Source organism: Hoplias malabaricus, chromosome 18, assembly GCF_029633855.1.
Source record: "Hoplias malabaricus isolate fHopMal1 chromosome 18, fHopMal1.hap1, whole genome shotgun sequence".
In the NCBI taxonomy this organism is placed as follows: Eukaryota; Metazoa; Chordata; class Actinopteri; order Characiformes; family Erythrinidae; genus Hoplias; species Hoplias malabaricus.
In genome coordinates, this window is record NC_089817.1 from 26,297,789 (window position 1) to 26,318,382 (window position 20,594).

At 42.7% G+C, this 20,594-nt stretch overlaps 2 protein-coding genes across 4 annotated transcripts in view; one reads left to right on the top strand and one right to left on the bottom strand.

The window, feature by feature from the left end:
- LOC136674263 (glycolipid transfer protein-like) overlaps nucleotides 1-20,594 on the top strand; it is a 24,232-nt gene continuing 3,638 nt past the window's right edge. Inside the window, exons 1-6 of one of the 3 annotated variants that reach the window (XM_066650169.1) lie at nucleotides 1-303; nucleotides 1,551-1,609; nucleotides 1,916-2,049; nucleotides 2,442-2,592; nucleotides 4,239-4,459; nucleotides 11,508-11,631. In XM_066650169.1, the coding sequence (XP_066506266.1) occupies nucleotides 201-303; nucleotides 1,551-1,609; nucleotides 1,916-2,049; nucleotides 2,442-2,592; nucleotides 4,239-4,421 (630 nt within the window). In that variant the 5' untranslated portion in view covers nucleotides 1-200 and the 3' untranslated portion in view covers nucleotides 4,422-4,459; nucleotides 11,508-11,631. Of the gene's footprint in view, nucleotides 304-1,550; nucleotides 1,610-1,915; nucleotides 2,050-2,441; nucleotides 2,593-4,238; nucleotides 5,495-11,507; nucleotides 11,632-20,594 lie in introns of those variants that run through there. The other 2 variants (XR_010796030.1, XM_066650168.1) reach the window with 2 other exon arrangements.
- LOC136674262 (protein FAM222A) overlaps nucleotides 11,920-20,594 on the bottom strand; it is a 19,614-nt gene continuing 10,939 nt past the window's right edge. Inside the window, exon 3 of the mRNA XM_066650167.1 lies at nucleotides 11,920-14,935. Coding sequence (XP_066506264.1) covers nucleotides 13,569-14,935 — 1,367 coding nt within the window. The 3' untranslated portion in view covers nucleotides 11,920-13,568. The remainder of the gene's footprint in view (nucleotides 14,936-20,594) is intronic.

Consider the following 20,594-nt stretch of genomic DNA (forward strand, 5'->3'; position numbering starts at 1 on the left):
TCGTGTTAATTTGCATAGCTCTCTCCTATTGGCTCGTTCGATACTTCACCAGTTGAATATTCAGCAGGAGCCCCGCCTACTCGCTCGCTGCGGTTGGAGACACTCCCCCGGGTTGTTCCGGGCTTTTCTTATTTATTTATGGTGCTGCCGTTGACATTCGGCTCAATTTCTGTTTGCGCTCAGTTTCAGCGCTTTTAAACATGGCTCTTCTGCTCGATAACCAGTTCGCACAGCTTCCTAGCACCAAAGAAGTTGCTACTAAACCTTTTTTGGACTCGGTTTGTCACCTTCCGCCTTTTTTTGGTGAGTAACGTTAGGAACTCCTCTTCCTCTCAGTGTACACCGCGTAGAAGAGAGTCTGTAGCAAACGTTAGCCTTAAACTGACCGCCAGAGTTATCTTAGCAACAGATAAGTTAAATTAACAACATAAGCGCACTCCTGCAACTCTCCTGTTTTCATAAAAGCTCCATTTCCTCTCTCCCCTCAAAGCTTTGAGAGCATTTGAATAAATTAAGGGAGCCGTTCCTAGTTCTGTCCTAATACTAAACTCAGGGTCATTAAATATTCAGGGATAGTTCACCCAGCTCCTCTCTCACTTCTAGGTCACCAGGGTCGACAGAAACCCACACACTTTAGCTGCATAAACAATTAAAATTTTATGTTTTTTTTATCATCGTTGTGTCAGCCTCCCTGACCATATAGTTGTTTATTTGTAGCTTTACAGTTACAACGTGGTGGTGTGGTTGTGCTGGTACGAGTGGATCAGACACAGCAGTGCCGCTGAAGTTTTTAAACACTGCACATTCACTGTCCATTATTGGTCAACCTTGAAGATGTAAAATCAGAGTCAGTGGCTCATCTGTTGCTGCACCGTATGTGTTGGTCATCCGTCACTGAGCAAAGGATGTTTTTGGTTGGTGGACTGGATCAGACACAGCAGTGCTGCTGGAGTTTTTAAACCCTTCAGTGTCAGTGCTAGACTGAGAATAGTGTATATGCAGTACCATATTGCTAGGGTGACCAGACGTCCTCTTTTTTAGACTTAAAAAAATATCCGGGTGGAATTTCACAAACGTCCGGGATTTTGTTTTTCTAGAGCTTACATAGAACTTCGAGAATCATTTCTTTCACAAACTAGTCCCGCCCTCCTCTACTCCGATTGGTTCGCTTGAGTGAGAAGGGGGCGTGGTGAAGTTGCCTAAAATCTTCTGATTGGACGGTCTGACTGTAGAGCTACCGTTATTGGTCGATAACCTTCTCTGTAAACATTTAATTGGTCAGTCTGCACGTCAGTAGTCCTTGTTTACGTCAGACCCCCGAGACGTGTTCTCTTTTTCACCTTCTCAGCTATCACCCTATATATGACTCTAAGCAGCAGAGTTGAGTCTGTATATATTATGCATATGTAATGAGCTCTGGAGTTTTCCAAACTGACTTTGTAATTTTATTTATTTATTTATTTATTTTGAATAAAATAGGTTGGTTTTAAAATGTATGGAAATAACATATTAACTTTTCAGTTATCATATTGCTTTGCTTTTTTTGACAGACTGCCTCGGCTCCAAAGTTTTCGCTCCTATTAAAGCTGACATAAGTGGAAACATTACAGTAAGTCTTAATGTCAAATTAATCTCAAAATATGTATTTTTATTTCAGCATATATAGCTTGGTATAATCACTTTCAGCAGTTTTCTAAAGACTGGCATAGCATTGTGGGTAACACTGCTGCTGCCTTCCATACTGCGGAACAGGGCTTAATTCCTAGCTCAGGCAGGAAAACAATGCTAACAAGTCCCTGGCCAAGACACCTAACACTGCATTAGCCCACATCTGTAACGTGATTAAACCATTAGCCTATCGGGATAAAATTATTCATCAAACGCCATAAACGTACATTCCCATGTTGTTTTTAAGAAAATCAAAGGCGTTTATGACTCTGACCCCGCAAAGTATGAGACGCTTCAGAAGATTCTGGAGGCAGAGAAGGACATCTATGGCGCAGAGTGGCCTAAAGCTGGGGCCACGCTTGCTCTCATGTGGTTAAAGAGGTGAGATGGGATTCTGCACCTGAATCAAACCAAAATCACCAGGACTTTACAAGTTTCACTATAAACTGTTTGCAACATTCGTTACAAGGCCAGGCAACATGTCATCTATAATTTATACCAGTGTAAGGACAATAATGGGCAAAAACTCTTAGCTACGAAGTTTACTGGAGGCTTTGGCAAAACTAATTTTGGCCTTGGTCTAATTTTAAATTTGTTAATACACTTACATATATTCTAATAACATGCGTGACCTAAAGTCATGCCTTTAAATAAGTTGCACTCTCAGCATAGGAATAACATAAAGCCACAAGAGGTTTGATTTGCAAAGGTAGACTCTACTTTTGTACTGTGTTGTATACATAAGGAGTCAGGAATCATGCTGCTTTCCACAGGGGTCTACGCTTCATTCAGATCTTGTTGCAAAGTCTGGCAGATGGGGAAAGAGACGAAAACCATCCCAATCTCATCCGCGTCAACATCACTAAAGCCTACGATCAAGCACTCAAGATGTACCACGGCTGGATAGTCCAGAAAGTTTTCAAGGTGGGTGTTACAAAAGTAAGGGAGATGGGGAAAAATGCAAATACAAGAAGAACAGTAAAGTACCAAACATAAGCAGAAATACACCTGCAGCAGTTGTTAGAAAGTATTTAAAGAGCCACATTATCACTAACCAAATATGCAGCACCTGTACTTGAAAGATGGCTAACACATAGTACGTATTCTGACACTATGTGCTGCACTGTTTTTATAGCTGTTATAGGAGTTGTTCATTCATTCATTCATTATCTGTAACCCTTATCAAGTTCAGGGTCACGGTGGGTCCAGAGCCTACCTGAAATCATTGAGCGCAAGGTGGGAATACACCCTGGAGGGGGCGCCAGTCCTTCACAGGGCGACAAACACTCACACATTCACACCTACGGACATTTTTGAGTCACCAATCCACCTACCAACGTGTGTTTTTGGACTGTGGGAGGAAACTGGAGCATCCGGAGGAAACCCACGCAGAGACAGGGAGAACACACCACACTCCTCACAGACAGTCACAGAGAGAACACACCACACTCCTCACTGACAGTCACCCGGAGCGAACCCACGCAGACACTGTGAGAACACACCATACTCCTCAGTCACCCATAGGAAACCCACGCAGACACAGGGAGAACACACCACACTCCTCACAGACAGTCACCCGGAGGAAACCCACGCAGACACAGGGAGAACACACCACACTGCTCACAGTCACCCGGAGGAAACCCACACAGACACAGGGAGAACACACCACACTCCTCACAGACAGTCACCCGGAGCAGGACTCGAACCCACAACCTCCAGGTGCCTAGAGCTGTGTAACTGCGACACCCACCTGCTGCGCCACCGTGCCGCCCTACAGGAGTTGTTGTAGTCAACAAAAGTGGACATACATAAATTTGGTCACAAAGAATAAACACACGCTAGACAGGTCACAGGAATCACACACTCTCACATTCACTCACCTATGGGCAGTTTCACACAGCCAATCCACCCACTAACGTGGTTTTGGATAGTGCGTGAAAATATGAGCACCCAAAGGAAACCCACACATGCAAAATAATGACCAGACGCAAACATCAAACCCAAAACCCCAGCATCTGGAAATGTGTGGCACCCACATTCCAGGTCACTGTGCTGCCGAAGACGAGAATACAAAACACAGTTAATACAGATCAGTGAAAATGAAATCCAGTGAAGGGTGTACTGACTTGTGTAATGACCACACCAGCACAAACAACTGGTTATTAATTATAATTTACTTACACACTTCCAACAGTCATTTGAAGTCACCATTAGCCACCCAGAGAGAGTCATGGACCCTGATTGGCTGTGGCCTGGCAAGGATATGAACTCAAGTCCCAGGCAGAGTGCACAACCTTCGTAGCTGATTGCGCCATGCGGGTTGTGTTATTGAATAAACGTAATGGAGGGGAGCTGGCGGTGGTATGATGCTGATAAACCCATAATCATAGATCAGATCTCAGTGCTATATTTATTATATGTAGCTGCGATGTTATAATGCACCTGTGAGCTGAGCTGAGTTGGCTGCTGCCCTCCATACAACAGACTGGGGTTTGATTCCTAGCTCGGGCAGGAACACCACACCGCATAGAAACGTATTCCTTTTTTTTCTCCCCCCACCTCTCCTTTAGGCTGCACTTCTTGCTGCACCTTATAGGTCAGACTTTCTGAAGGCCCTCTCCAAAGGTCAGGAGGTCGCGGAGGAAGACTGCCTGGCAAACGTCCAGCAGTTCTTGGTGAACTTTACATCCACTGTGGACGCCATCTACGAGATGTACACGGTTATGAACGCTGAGCTGGACTACACAGTGTGAACTCTTTTTGGGCTTCAGTTCCACTGTGATGTTCTCAGGTTGGACAGCATTCCACTAACATAACCCCCACACACACTCGGTCCATGAATGTCAGGTGTCATTTTATTTCTTTATCTATGTGTTTTTTAATGAAGTAATACTATATGTCCAGTGTGTTTTTGTTGACACTCCTAATACTACATTAAGCAGTACCCACTGTGGATAGAATAGTAATAGAAGCTGTTGCCGCAGCAACAGTCTATAACCCTAACCCTAAATGTATGCCCTTCGTTACAGAGCTAATGTTAGATGAGCAGGTGTCCTCATACATTTGGCCATGTAGTGTATTTTAACAGGGGCTATTCACAGACCTAAAGTGCATTATATGCATCATCAACTCACCAGGTCTTTGGAGGCTGTAGGCGCAAGGGATGCACAACATAGACATATTTTATTATTTTTTTAATGGATATTTCAGATCATTGACTGACTGCGTGAACCATAACATTTCATAACCTTTCTAACTATGGAGAATTCCTCTGATTTATTCCTCTGCATTCTGGGATTTGGGTATAAAAGCCATTCAGAGTGGTTTGAAACATAATAATTATAAAGAAACCTTATAATAATTTATGATAGGAACCAGAGATCAAACGTTTTACAACAAATATAGCTTTTTTTTGTTTGTTTTAATTGTCATCAAACACCGGTGAATCTACACTTATCTGTTTTTGAAAAGTAATCTTGATAATGGTATAAAAATATTACATTGATTAGAAGATCTAATCATATGATGTGTTATTAATCGTAAATATCATGTATTTCTCCATCAATAATGTGTTTAAAAAAAAAACAACATTTCAGGGCAAAGCCTTGTCTAATTACTATTGTATATCAATGTCTCAGGCGTCTGACGTTGTGTTCACTGCTATTTCATGTCATATCCTTCTGTGAGGAATGTTCTAGATCGTCTGGTTCCACCAACACTGACCGGTTCTGACTACGTAAGCTTCTCCAGACGAAACTGCTCTGAATTATTTTGTTTACATCTAAAGCGTTACACACAACATAAGGATTTTATTTATTCAAATGTGAAATTGGTACATTTTGTGCCTCCGACTTATTAAAAAAAACACAAGAAAGAGTCATTATCAGGGTACATATTATCATTGTATTGTATGTTATAATATTGGGGCATTGAAGATGAGGTCACGCCCCTCGCTGCAGTTGTATGCTTAGCTGAACCTATGTGTTCTCTTAGGTCCTTTACAGCTTTATTTGCTACACAAAACATGGGAATTTCTTTTTTAATTCATCCGAGAACTTACATTTACGTTTCGGCATAGCTGCTCGAGATGAGGGAGAGTACAGGAGCTTTGCCTGACGTAAACAAGGACAACTGACGTGCAGACTGACCAATTAAATGTTTACAGAGAAGGTTATCGACCAATAACGGTAGCTCTACAGTCAGACCGTCCAATCAGAAGATTTAGGCTACTTCACCACGCCCCCTTCTCACTCAAGCGAACCAATCGGAGTAGGGGAGGGCGGGACTAGTTTGTGAAGAAAACTTCTCGAAGTTCTATGTGAGCTCTAGAAAAACAAAATCCCGGACGTTTGTGAAATTCCGCCCGGACATTTTTTAAGTCTAAAAAGAGGACATGTCCGGGTAAAAGAGGACGTCTCACCCTAAGTTACAAACATGCAGGGCTTTAAATTCCACGCCGTATCATAAGAGGAGGTCAGTGTAGCAGAAAACGGGATTAAAACACTTGTAAAGACATAAATAAAATCGAAGAGACTCATCCACCTCAAGTTTAGGACCCTTTTATTAATGGCTGAAATATGTTGTGTTTAGCAACAGCTGGATTAGAGCCAGTAAAAGTGCACCTAATAAGGTAGGGCTTTCTGTTAAACTGGCAGCGCATAAAGAAGTGCCTCAGAAATCAACCAATATCACACTGTTACTGAATGCTGCTCAAAGATGCTGGTGACTGTTTTCATATGAAACTACTTTCACACTGACCTTTACCAGGCTTCGTGACATGACTGAGTAGCTGAGTGTGAGATTACACACAAGCGTGTGTTTATTCAGCTCCCAGGGTGTGCAGCCTACTGTTTAATATGTATATTATGCAACTGTGGACGTGATAAGAACATTATGCTCATCGCTTGCACACGGAAGAGAGCTTTCACAATAATGTACAGTTTGTTTGAATACTGCTTGTTGAAAGCCAGCATTGTGCAGATTTTACTCTTATTTTTGCATTAGAATACATACACCAGTGAACCAAAGCATTGAGACGACAGGCCTTACGTGTCGTGAAGGTGGGTGGTGTGTGTCAAAACGTGTCACCAGAACCCGGAGCCCAGAGCTTCACACTCCCTCCACTGGCTCCTTTTCTTCCCATTTCCCCTGTGTTCAACTGGTTGACTTTGAGGACAACTGTTAAATATATGGATGTTGAACGTATAATCAACATTATTTGTGTCATCTGTGAGTTGTCTTGATGCTTTGGTTCATCTAGTTATAGAAATACTTTCTCAAGCCCATCACAAAACTAATTTTATTTATCGTTATCATGTTTTAATCTCCACATTTAAAATGAATTTGAACAATTATTTGATGGATTTATACATTTTGCCATTAAAAAGAAGAGCTCTGAAAGCCTTTGTTTTATTATTCATTCATTCATTATCTGTAACCCTTATCCAGTTCAGGGTCGCGGTGGGTCCAGAGCCTACCTGGAATCATTGGGCACAAGGCAGGAACACACCCTGGAGGGGGCGCCAGTCCTTCACAGGGCAACACACACTCACACATTCACATCTACGGACACATTTGAGTCACCAATCCACCTACCAACGTGTGTTTTTGGACTGTGGGAGGAAACCCACGCGGACACAGGGAGAACACACCACACTCCTCACAGACAGTCACCCGGAGGAAACCCACGCGGACACAGGGAGAACACACCACACTCCTCACAGAATCGAACCCACAACCTCCATGTCCCTGGAGCTGTGTGACTGCGACACTAACCTGCTGCACCACCGTGCCGCCTTGTTTTATTATTATTATTATTATTATTGTAGATAATAAAAGTACCATTAAAGACTTTCCTAAAGCTGCGGAGTTGAACGACTCATTTCTAACATTTACCTCGGTAGGTAGTAGATAGCTGCTGTTTGCTGTTCAGACACTAGAGGGAGGCAGAGAGCTGTACTTCGTTTAACTAAACGACGATTGGGAGCAAGGGTGTATAACTGAATGTAATAATTAAATAACTGTCTAGTTTTCAGAGATTTTGTACAATAGCATATAAAAAACCGTCAGCATGTTGTTATTTTGAGATATGATATTGTAAATGTGTAAAAATTATAATATTAAAAAAAGACCCATGAGAATGTATTCCCTGGTTCTGTGATTGTTGGTTCAAGCCCCACTTCAGGTCACTGTCTGTGAGGACATTCCTCCATAGGTTTATTAGCTAAACAAATGTGTCCACAGGTGTATGTGAGTGACTTTATGAGCGTGTTGCCCAGTGAGTAGGCTCCAGACCCAGCGACCCTGCACTGGATAAACAAAATGAGTAATGAAAATGAATGAAGTATTCCCTTATTTCGTGAGGCACACATGGTGGGGCGACGGCTGGTGTTGACGCACAGCTCCAGAGTAAAGGGCGACTTGGAGTTTGCTGTGTTCCTCCAAATTCACATATTGTTTCTTTAGTAAATAATTTATTAATGTTTAAGTATCTTGGTGAATGGTGAGTGTGAACTGACCTAATCAGCCGTAACCTGTCAGAAACACTGAGGCAGATTTTGTATGTATTATAATAATAATAATAATAGTAATTTATTACTACTATTATTATTATTCCATACCTCAGCATTTGAATTTTTTGGGTGGGCGAAAATATTAGAAGAGGGCATGAATGACAGGCATTTTTGTTTCATTGAATAAACAGGTTGCTCTGGGTGGGCCGATGATTCCTCTGGGGGGCAATGCCCAAACCAGCCCAACCATAGACACTTCCCTGCTAATAAATAATGGAACCCAATTATACCTCACATATTAGCACCACGCTAACTGTCTAAATGATTGCTCCATTGCCTCAAACTGTGCTGATTTCCTAAGTAATCTCAAATAGATTACCTTATGGGGTATATTGCATTGAGACACACTGTTATCTATAAATATGGACAAATTCCATACACAGTTAAAGCTGTATTAGTAGCCATCATGAAGTCTGCTCTGCTCCCTAAACTTCAGATTTGTTTAATGCCCCTAAAAACATATTTCACAAGATCTATAGCATTATTCAGAATAAGTTGTGGCTTAAAATGTTTCTTTTTTATTATTAGCCATTCATAGTGGGTGGCACATGCAGGGTACATAGACAGTGAATGGAAGGGGGACGAAAATATCTTTTTACTGTGAGAGAGCAAAGAAAGCAAACAGTACGGTGAACCCACTGTTACTGAGCACTTCTTAAAGGTTAAACCACAAATTCTAAATCTATGGGCTAAACCGAAGTCTGTTTGGCCTTTGCTAACTCTGCTAGCCCCCTCAGCAACAAGGCCTGTGTATGCGCCCGAGTTTCCTGCTGCCTGAGGACAATGTGGATCTTGTGGCACCTCCCAGAGGAGCTTAATCCTCTTTCTGACTCGGAACAGGCCTGGTAATCCTGCAGTTTTATCGCCACAGCTGCTTCTGAGGGAAGCCATACGGTAGCTCACCACACGGAGAGACTGTAAAATCCTCGCTAACACAACTAGCCTCGCTTCACTGAAAAACCCTTAGGCCTTTAGGCTACAGATTTAGCTCTACTCTTTGAACTTTTAGGGGCTAAAGGAGATCGGCTGAGAACATAATCTAACGGTTCTAAAAACAGAGGTGGGTAAAGTAACTTAAAACTAGCCTCAAGTAAAAGTAGTGGTACTTTATTGAAAAAACAAACAGTAAAAACGGCGTGAGTGGGAGGGAAAAAGTATCAAGTCAATGAACTTCGCGTCAACTCGTGCTGAGCTCCCCACAGGCCTGCGGTGGAACGTTTTAATATATCCAGCTTTTATGAAGATAAAAAAATGTGAGTTATATGTTGGTTAAACGATAATGTATCGCAATATAAAGCTCCAAAGTTAGCGATATGTTTGAAGTAGTGAAAGATCCCACAGAACCGACTGAAATAAAATAATGACTAGATGTAAAGGTTAATAGTAGATTAAGAAAAGTATTTTTACAACATTAAGGCCCTTTCCAAGCCAGACTTTTAAAATTATTATTATTATTTGTGGGCAATTATTTTTTTAGGATACCAATTCGTTATTTCACTGTACCTTAGCGTATATTAAACTTAGATCCTTTTATAATCATGACTTAGATTCCTTTTCTAAAAGTAATCTATAATATTGGTATTAAATTAAATGAAACTACACACGTTGTAAGGATTTTTCATGATTTTATGAATCCTGGGGATATTCTGTCAAATTACTAATGATTTTAATAATAGTAATAGTAATAATAAGGGGACTGGACTACTATTGTTTGAGTGTATTGCATTTCCTCAAGCCATTTTACTTTGCCTTTCTTGCCAATACTAACTGCACCAAGGAGAATTAACTCATAATTTCCTGTATTATTTCCCCCTTTTAAGCTAACATTTCTTTCACTTCACATTTTTAGGGTTGACCTTGTGAGGAGCCTTTGTTCAGATTTGGTGATTTGCTAAAATGATCGTGAATTCACATTTTACAATCACAGGTCTTTAAAAGTGAAACAAATCCTGGTCCGAAAACATGAAACATTCGCTCTGCCGCTGGCAGCTGAGCTGAATCATCACTATATTTATCCATGTTGCATTTCCAATTGCATCCTTTACCTCAAGAGAACCTCCTGGAATTGCATAAACGATCCTGGGCCTTGAAATAAAGGGGATGAAGAAAACCCTGCAGCTGTTTTGCATATCCAGGAAATCTGAAGATAAGAGGCCTGTCGCATTGTGTAGGGCCCCCTATTCCACAATAACTGCATAATACGCTTTATTAAAAGTAATATATTCCGAGACATTTAACCCGAGAGGGCTGCACATTTTTCACACACAAATGCAACACTGCGGGGGAAAACCAGGGAAGGAGGCGGCGGCCTTATAGATCCCCAATTTCCATATATATGACTTTCTCAAGATTGTGGTGACTAAAGCTTGGCGCTTCTTCAGCACTTAATAGAAGGGGTAGACACGAAAGTTAAGGTGCTGCTATTGCCAGTAATGAAATCTATACAATATGTACATACATAGAATGTTTCTACAGCGTATACACTGTAGGTCTATCCATAGACCCACCTCTTTAATCAGTGGATTTAGATATGTACGTGCACCCATTGTGAATGGGCAGCTTGTATTATCTTAATATAAAAGCATTTAATGGCTATGCTCAATTTAATGTGTCAGCTGGAGGGGTATAAAAGCCAGCAGCGTTGGGCTGTGGAACAGTGGAACTACTTTCTCCGGAGTGGTGGACTGCCATCCAATAACCTTTAGATGAGTTGGGAGGGGTTTATTTGTTACCCAGAAGCAAATGGCCCAACATCAGTACCTCAAATGTATGCAGCTGCTCATCGAACCCTGTCCCCGCCGTCCTACAGGGAAATGATACACCATTTTGGTCATAGTGAACACATCATGTAAAACTGCATCTATGGTGTACAGGTGTGCGATACTCAGGGCAACACGAGCTTGCTCATGTTATCAACAAACATTAGACATAAGATAAAAGATATGTCTTAGGGCCAGGGGCACCGTGTGGGCTACAGCTCTGAGGGATAAGTACGGAAAAATCAACCCAGTGGCCACAATTATACCGGGTAATAAGATACGCCTGCTGTGAATCCAATGTGAATGACACGTAGGCTTTGGCAGATTTAAGTCTACTACTCTGTGGCTGGAACCAGTGGCAACCTCATGGCCTGGTTTCCATCAGCACCTCTCTCTCTCTCTCTCTCTCTCTGTTTGCTCTCTATGCCCTTGAAGAGCTGATAAAAGAGGCTGAGGAGATGTGTGCGAGCTCAGGTCACACTGAAAGCTGATTAGCCCCTGTCCCCAGGGTGGATAAAGCCAGAGCAACCTCAATGCCCTGCCCTCAGAGGGTATCGCTGCTCTGCCTCTTCTCAGCCGCTAGGCCCCAACTGCCACTCGGATGACAGACCCGGGAGCTAACAGTTTATGGCCTTTTCTCACCACAAGACACCCCCATATTTTAGGAAGTAAACTCGTTGAAAGTGCATCTTGTCCTTTGATTATGTTCCAAATAAATAAACATTTAAGAAAAACCTAATGCCTGCCTGAGTCTACAACTAATTCAGAGGTTGTGACTTAAGGCTCCACAGGGAATCGCTTGCATTCGGGAAATAAACCCCCCCCCCCCACTTCCCAAAGAAGAAAAAAAAGCCATGAGACGAGCAGAGATAGAAAAAACATCCCTAAATTAGATTTATTGACAATCTTAATCGTGGAGGAGGTTTCAGACAGTCATACATACAGTAGTAAATAGAGTCAGTGAAGCATAACGTGGGGGTAAGGGCTTATCTGCCAACATTATAATTGCACTTTTTTTAAAAACATCTAGCCCGTTGTGTGCCATTTTACTCAAACGCTGCTTCAAAATATTCCATTTTGATGAAAAGGAAAAAGAAGAATGAAACGAGATGAGCAGTTGTGTATCTGAACATCAGATACGCAGTAGTACCTTCTAACGTTTTTACAGAAATTCAAATGTCAATAAATATCAATGAATAAAATATGCAGAACACTGATGGAAAAGTCACTTTTAAGACTTCGGTCACAGTAACTCGTGTGGCTTGACATCACGTCACTGATGGAGCCAGCTCAGTAGTGGATACTTAATTATCTTCCCAGTCCATCGCTCGGATTCGTAAGGCTCATTAATAAAAACACCGGACTGGCTACAGCAGACGACAAACATCTAATAATCAACTCGCCAGAACCAGATCCCACACCGCGCTCTGACCTCAGGTGTGGATATTCGTATAAAACCGTTTTTGACATTAAAAAATAAAAACAAACAAAAAATTGGTCACGTATGAAACGGCTAGAATAAAGACTTTTATAAATATGCCCGTCTACTTGTAGACACAAACATAAGAACAAAAATGATTCAAGTTTCCTTTAAAGATGAAATTTTCCAAGAACCGACCCATGCCAGAGTATTCTTCATTATTATCTTCTTTAGAACAGTGCAATTGGAAAAAAATAACTATTATGATTGAGTACTATTAACAGGGCTTTACAAACGTCTGCCACCAGGGGTTCACTACGTTTTTATTCATTTATTAACTTTTTAAACTCGTGATTTTGGAGTAAACAGCACAGACCTGAAGATATCACAATGTCCTGTAACTAGTGGGCAGTTAAAGACTTGCTTCCCATCCTGTATTTGGCAGCTAATCTGAAAAGATCCATTCAGACTTTATTTTCAGTTGGTTCAAGAACACAAAAATCCCTGTTGGTGCTAAACAGTATCTGAGTATATCTGAGTACGTCTTAAAGTCAGTCCAGTTAACGCAGGTGAAACTGCAACACTCTGACCTTTTTCAGTCAGTCAGGATTGCTGTTACCCTTTTAAGCTTTGTAAAGACCCACTGAGCCCTTTACCAATGGCACGCATCCACCAAAAGGCATGTCTGATGCAAATCTACCCCTTGTTGCCTATAAGGCTGGGTATCAAAATTCAATACCGTTTTGGTACCAACTGATTTACACAAGTACTACCAAGTATTGAAACAAGCATTGATGTTCAATACCAAATTCCTATACATCAGCAGTCAGTTTGAGCATCTGTGAGTCAATAGGCATGCTTGATCCAAAATCTAGACCGCTGATTGGCTGTCTAAATTGTATTTTGTAAGCATATTAAGCTATTAACCTCGCTGCTTCTTGATTAGTCTGCAATCCATTCCAGTCAGTAAATACACCCACTTATTGTAACGTACACTTTTCTGGTTTGAGCCACACCCACTCTGTCTGTGATTTAAAAGAAGGTATCGATACTGGTATTGACAGCAGAACTTTCTAACAATACCCAGCCCGAGTTGCCTAGGGGGTGCCAACAGTCCACTCTCCACTTTCCCCTTCAGCTTGGCGCCCCCTATCTGAACACGGGCAGCTGGATGTGTGTGGGCTGGTGCTCGAGAAGCCGCGGCACGGCCACGGCCTCGTAGCCGCGACCCAGCATGCGCTCCTTGATGCAGGGTGGGTGGATCTCGCTGATCAGGCACTCCAAAGACTGCAGGCTGCTGCTGAGGAGCGAGGCCTGGCACAGGCCACGGCCAGGCAGCCCGCAGCACAGGCCTGGGCCAGCGGTGCCATCGCCGGCGTATGACTGAGGTTGGCGCTGGCTGTGAGCATGGGAGAGGCCCACAGAGCCTGGTGGCAGCTCCTGTGGATTGTAACAGTCGCTGTTGGGCGTGGCGAGGACACTGTTCCAAGGTGGAGCGAAGAACTGGCCGACTGAGAACTCCCCATGCATGGCTGCACAGTTTAGAGGCGAGGAGCTGACTGCTATGCTGGTCCCTGTGCTGAGTGCATGGGCCCTATATGGAAGTTGGGTCGTTCCTGTTGGCAGGCAAACATCTGGAGACCTGCTAATTGCGGCTCTGCTGCTGTTGGCACTGTACATGCGCAGGTGGCCTTGCTGATAGTGCTGCTTCTGCTGCTGCTGCTGCTGTTGTTGTTGTTGTTGTTGTTGATGATGATGTCTCTGCTGTTTGGACTGCCATACAGCATAATCCATATTGTCCATATAGCCTGAAGCTTTGGCCATATCAGCGGTTTGAGTGGGTAGCACTGCTCCTGAGTACGCCATGCTGCTCTGAGGAGGTCCCGCCACTCCGAAACCAGAGTCTGCCACAGCCGTGGCTGCCTGGTGCGAGGGGCTGGAATTGACTTCTCCAGGCACCTGCAGTCCATGAGTGTGAGAGTTTCTGGCCATCTGCCTCACCATGCTGTGGGCCATGTGGTCAGAATGGGGAGCCAGAGCCAGGGTCTGTCCTCCAGAAAGAGTTACAGCAGAAGCTGCCACCATGACGTTGTGAGGAGCGGGGATCTTAGGCACCTCAGGGGGCTTGCAAAGCTCCACATTGTATGGTCTTTGCCTGTGTCTGTTGACTATGCTGCTGTTGCTGGGCGGTGCGTAAGGCGCCACAGCCATTTGGATCGGTGACAGTTTAGTCCTCTTGCCGTCTGAACCCTTCACCACACCTTTCGTCATGGTAGCAGTTTTAACGATGGCCAGCAAGCCTTGGTAGCCCCCAGAGTAGGGGTGCGAGTAAGGGCTGAAGCGTTGGCCAGTGGTGTCCAAGCCATTGACTGTGCGGCTGATTTGTTTGTGCTGGGGGACCCTGATGTTGGAGGGGAAAATCTTGATCGACAGTGGACTGTCTGCCGTTTTCTGTGCATATGCGTCTAGCTCGGCAGCGGATGGGTACCGCGGACCCTGCATGGAGCTCAGATCACCTACAAATATAGACAGATTTAGTTAGAAAAGGCAGGTGCGCAGGGTGAATTCACAAACAATAAAAGAAACTCTGCCAAGTCCAGAGTGAAGGCTCCACAAATCTGAGGTGGAGAAGTAATCTGACAAAAAAAATTCACTGGATATTAGGTTGACTACATCCTCCTCTAACAGCCTACTTGATAATACACAAACTCAGAAGAAAAATAAATATCTCCAATTGAGAGTTTCGCTGTCTGACAAAGTGGATACTGTTGGGGTGCTCAGCAATAAACACAAGAAAGTGATGAATACTAGAGGAGTAAAAATGATCAAGGAGCAGACACAAGACAAGAAAAATTGTCCAATAAAAATGCTCTTACCCATTTTTCCCCCCCCACACTCTTCCTCTGCCTCATTTCCTCTTATGGATGTTCATCCTTAGACATCTGCATCTTTCTAAAAACTCATTTTGTGGAGGGAGACACCCCGGGCAATGTTTGATCAGTGCATTATGAAATTAATTTGGTCTTTCTTCAGGACAAAATTGGATTACCCTGGGAAATCAAGAAAGAGATGAGGAGGGGGTGGGGGGAGTAGCTAATTTTGTTTCAGTGGCTTGAGTGGAATTCATTTCATGCCGTTTGGCTATGCAACCCACTCAAAAGGGGCTCGAATATAAGCACAAGTAAGTGCTAGAGATCAGAAGAAGGAAGAAACTGTTAGGCTCAGCCACATTGGGATGGAACAACGCTATCCTTTTCCAAAGCAACTGTAGTTAAGCTGCATCAATCTCTAAATTATAACTCATAAGGCATCATGAAACTGAACCCCCCACAAAAAAATAAAACCCAAAAACAAACGAGTAAGATCACTCTAGGAAAAGAAAACAATGTTTACAGGCATTGGACACTTTAATGCCCAACAGATGGCCTACATTTTCTGTTTTAGTCAGTAATAGTGCTCTTCCACCTCTGCAGTTGAACAGACATACAGTACATAGCTTTGGGCAGTCTCTACAGTAGCACCAGTGCACCAGCCTAACCTGTGCGCTAAGTCTAATAATGGAAAATGGCAATCTCCAAGGGGACCTGCATTCAATGGTGTACGGGAAAGCTGAAGGGACAAACCAAGATTGGATTTAAACACTATTATTCAGGCAATTTCATGGTTGTTTAGCTTTCCGCAACAAAGGGAAGGCAGAAAAAGTGTTCCATTTCTAAGCAATAAATCTGCTGGCAGAAATTATGACCACTCCTCAGAATGACACCTTTATGGAATTTCTGACATGAAAAGAAAAGTGCTGAAATTAAGCGAGATTACTCGACAGTCAGCAGAATCCACCGCGAACCCGCACAGGAGGCAAAACAGGAAGGTCCGGTGAAAAGGGTTCTAAATAAAACAATTCGGTTCGTACTCCAATAACAGAAGCCATTTTAAGCGGCTGCTCAACCATGCGACGGCGAGCTCACTTGTTGTTCCTGTTCAGGATTGATTTGGGAGTTCATTTCATTTTCGAGCCCACAATGAGCCTCCGACTGTGAAAATGATTCAATCTACAAGATCCATCTCATAAAGGAAATAAATTGGGTGTTTAAAATGGAGGAAAGAGGAGAAGGGGAGAGTGCTATCAATGCGTCTCCTGGCACAGCACACTGCCTGCAGTCACACGGTGCTCACCAGGGGTCATTCATCACAATGAAGCACCAGGACTAGACAGACAGATGGGCAGGAATTTATATGTCATTGTTAAGAATCTGTGAAAGACCATTGGAGGTAACAGATCGCGAGAGTGGGGCCCATTTGACACAGATGCTTAAAACAGTAGCAGAAACACAAGACACTGCATCATTGCTTTGTCTGGCCTGGTTTCAAATTGGCTTGCAGTTTAGGAAACGCCTCAAGTAGCTTAGAATGCTCATATGTCATCAAAGGGCTTTGCACCTCAAACTGGAAATTATTTTAATATGCGCCCCTTTTTCTACCATCCTACAAGACTTGGCCGTAAAAGTCATGTTCATCTTTTTCCTACTTAGCTGCTGTTATTCTTTGGAATCATTGGTGCGAACAGAAACCTAAGGCGCTGTGAAGGTACGCTCTTTGAAAGGGGGAACAATTAGCAGTCTGACCCCAAGCACTTAATCACACGGAGCAGCCCAATTGTCAACCTCCCTGAATGCAGCATTGTCCAGGGCTACTCCAAAGCTAGAGCAGAAGTTAGCTAGCAGCGCATCTACTCAGAATCTTTCAAGCACACACATCGCTAAATCCAAAATGTTATTTGTTGTGTCTGTGTTACCCAGGGGCATTTCAGAGTGCTTACTAATTTACACTGTGTAAGCCTTTTAAGTGGCTTTTCCCCCACTTGCGTTAGGATTGCCTGAGGTGGGACGCTTGGGATTCAAACGTGAGTGGTCTTACGCATGCAAGGCCATTACCTGAAACTCCCAGCACTGCAGGAGAAAGAACAGTAGCTGAACACATGCTGCTTGACTGCTCAGCTTAGGGAGGCAAGGTCAACCCTTCGATCAAACAAAGCTCTCAAAAGTGACTTCTATTACATTAGGTCGGCCCTGGAGGGAGAAGTGGGGCAGAACGGCTCTGAAATCTCAATTAACACTCAGCTAATTAACTGCACACGCGATGTGATACAGAATGAACTCTTTAAAGTAGGGCGATAACAAGAACAAACGGGTACGAGGCACGGTGAGGGGATAAGAGGGAAGGAAAAGATGATGTAGGATGGGGGGAGGATTGTTTTGACAGAGTGCTTATTACCGTTCTGTTCACACAGAGCGTAGCCAAAAACAGCACGGAGCAATCTTAACACAGAAGAGGCACAAGAGCACCAGAACATTAACAGCATTTCCAGCCTGTTTAAGTGTTATCGCAGCTAACCCCTGGACTCCATCCATCTCCCTATGAACACACACGAAGCTTTCAGCCCCAGTAAGCTGCCTAATCTTTTTTTCCCATGGCTACACTTGAAGCAGTTCCCCTCAGATCAGAGAGGAGACCTCATTGTTTTGTAGCTGTTTGAGTTAATCAGTGATTAACTGGGAAAACAGCCGAGGCTAAAAAAGGAGCAGCACTCCCTCACTAAATTTCCACCCAGCCCTGGGTTTCAACAGACGCCTAAGAATCAAAACACAGGTACATAATCAGTAGCTTTACTTTCCACTAAGTCACCAGTGGCTATGTGGCAAAGCCTTGGTTAAAGCTATTAGCACGAGGCAATGAGGGGGAAATTAGCTGTCTGCATAAAACCTAAGAATGAGCCCAACAAACGTTTGTTGCATGTGTCTGGTAATAAACCTGTGTTTTACATGGCTTTCACTTGGAATTGAAACTAATGTCAAATTCAACTATTAACACAGTGAGTCCTACTTAGTCCTGTTCTTTATATAAGGGCCCTTTTAGTAGCTACCTGTGTGGGATTTCCCTGGATCATCCTAAATACCTGGAACCTTTAAACTGATCCAAATTCCAAGTCACAGATCAAGAAACTTTACAGAGCTGAGGAAACTGACACTTAATTTGACCTGACCTGCTTGGATCAGCACACATTACAAGATAAATGAGTTATTTGTCTAGCAACTAGGGTTTACCTCATCAATCACTGCATAAATACAGTGGAACCTCTACTAATGAACGCCTATACTAACGAACTTTCCAAGATACAAACCGGGCATTTGAATATTTTTTGCCTCCACCAACGAACCATGACTCTAGAAACGAACCCAAGCTTCCGCCGAGCCGGAGGCTGGAAATGGCCACTGACCCCAATCGGCGAGTCTCCCAGCGCCCAGACATGGAAATTCGTGCTAAGTTAAGCCGTATCTACGCTTCGTCTCCCCACATTCACCCGCCTACTCTCCGTTATTCCACCCACCCCCCACCTCCCGTCATACAGCCAGTGCCTGTGTTACTCCTCCAGCCAGTCGTCACGTCTTCAAGGCAGCGATATGTAACCACTTAAAACTTTATTATTTCTTTTTATTACTGTTACCACTGTATATCTTTTTTTATTTTTAGTAACGCTACATGTATTTTTTACTAATTTGAGAGTGTTGTAAACATATATCAGTGCAAAAAGGGTGACTTTCGGGGTGGGGGCTGGAACGCATTAATTGCTTTTCCATTATTTTAAATGTGGAAAATTGACTCGAGAAACAAACTTTTCTACTTACGAACCGGGTCACGGAACAGATCACGTTCGTAGGTAGAGGATCCACTGTATTTTACCTCTTTTTCATTATAACATATAATATTCCAAGAAATATAAAAATGTCAGAGTGGTTTGATGTGAAATTTGGCATTTTACAAAAAAAAAAAATCCTTTACAATGATGTTGGTCATATACCCTTTCGTTTGCACAAAAATAATCACTGAAACTAGATCATTTTTATTAATATGTAATATTAATGATAGCATTTCAACAGTGGTGAGAAAAGTCTTTAGGATTTTTTTTTCCTTCAGACACAAAAATGCCTACCTCCCCATGTGTATATTTAAAAAATGTCTAAAACGTATCTTAGATAGAACACAACTTAAAACAGTGTTATGAAGGTCTAGCTTTTAGAGGCTTTTTACATGCACTGGACATCTGTTTTTACAACCACTGTTGTGAAAAAATGACTACACAAGTTCTAGAAAGTAGCAATACACAATAAATAAATAAATATAATTATATATAGTTCATTATTTTAACTTTTTACAAAATAGAGGAAGTTCTCTCCCAATATTTGGGCTAATACTCAAGGCTAATTCAGAAATGTTTGATGCCTTTAGCTTGCTTCACGCTTGATGGGCAGATTCCACCATTAATGTTTTCTGAAAGTTAAACATCTTTAATATGCAAATATGAGATATAAGAACTGATAACAGGAGATAAACACTTAGCCGTACAGCAGCAGCAAAATGCATCAGGTAAAAGCCAAACAAACAAACAAACAAAGGTGCCTGCTACCTTATTGGCCTCACACTTTTCATTTGTTGAGTGATTCAGCAGTGTTCCATTAGTACCACAGTGGCTTAGTTGAGTGGTTAAAATGCTGCAGTTAAATCAAATGTGTAGGAGGTAGTCATCCTCTTCAACACAATTACATCAGTTAAAATACAGCAGTCCAAAACTCAGGGTGTCGATTTTAAACATTCAGTGGATCAAAGGCTACGTTTAGCAGGAATATCTCACTACCGCTATATTTTAACCATAATGGCAAGCACGGATATGGAGTCCTAGGGAGTCTGCAAGGCCACACACCAACTCCCCCGGGAGAGTCATGCCCTTGTGAAGTCTTCCCGAGCTTTCAGTGAAAAGGGGAAATAAAAGGGTGTGTGTGTGCACATATATATAAAGAAATAAGAGCTACAGGCCCTCTCTTTATAATTATTATTACTAACAGACATTAATGCTCACTGACATAATTCCCAAAGTGGGCATCCTTGTGTGGAGGTGTGACAGTGGAATGGCAGCTGGGTGATGAGAACCCAGCAGACCCTTTCATTAAATGTTCTAAGGTTAAACCTATTAGCACACATGTGAAGATACTTGTCCTGTCCTGAAGTTTCTAAATGTCACTGTTCACAAGTAAACACTAGATCCACCTGCCAAAGCTCATCTGACTGGATGTCTCGGTTTTGGACAAATGCACCCCTGCTCACCTCATCAGTCTCTCTTCC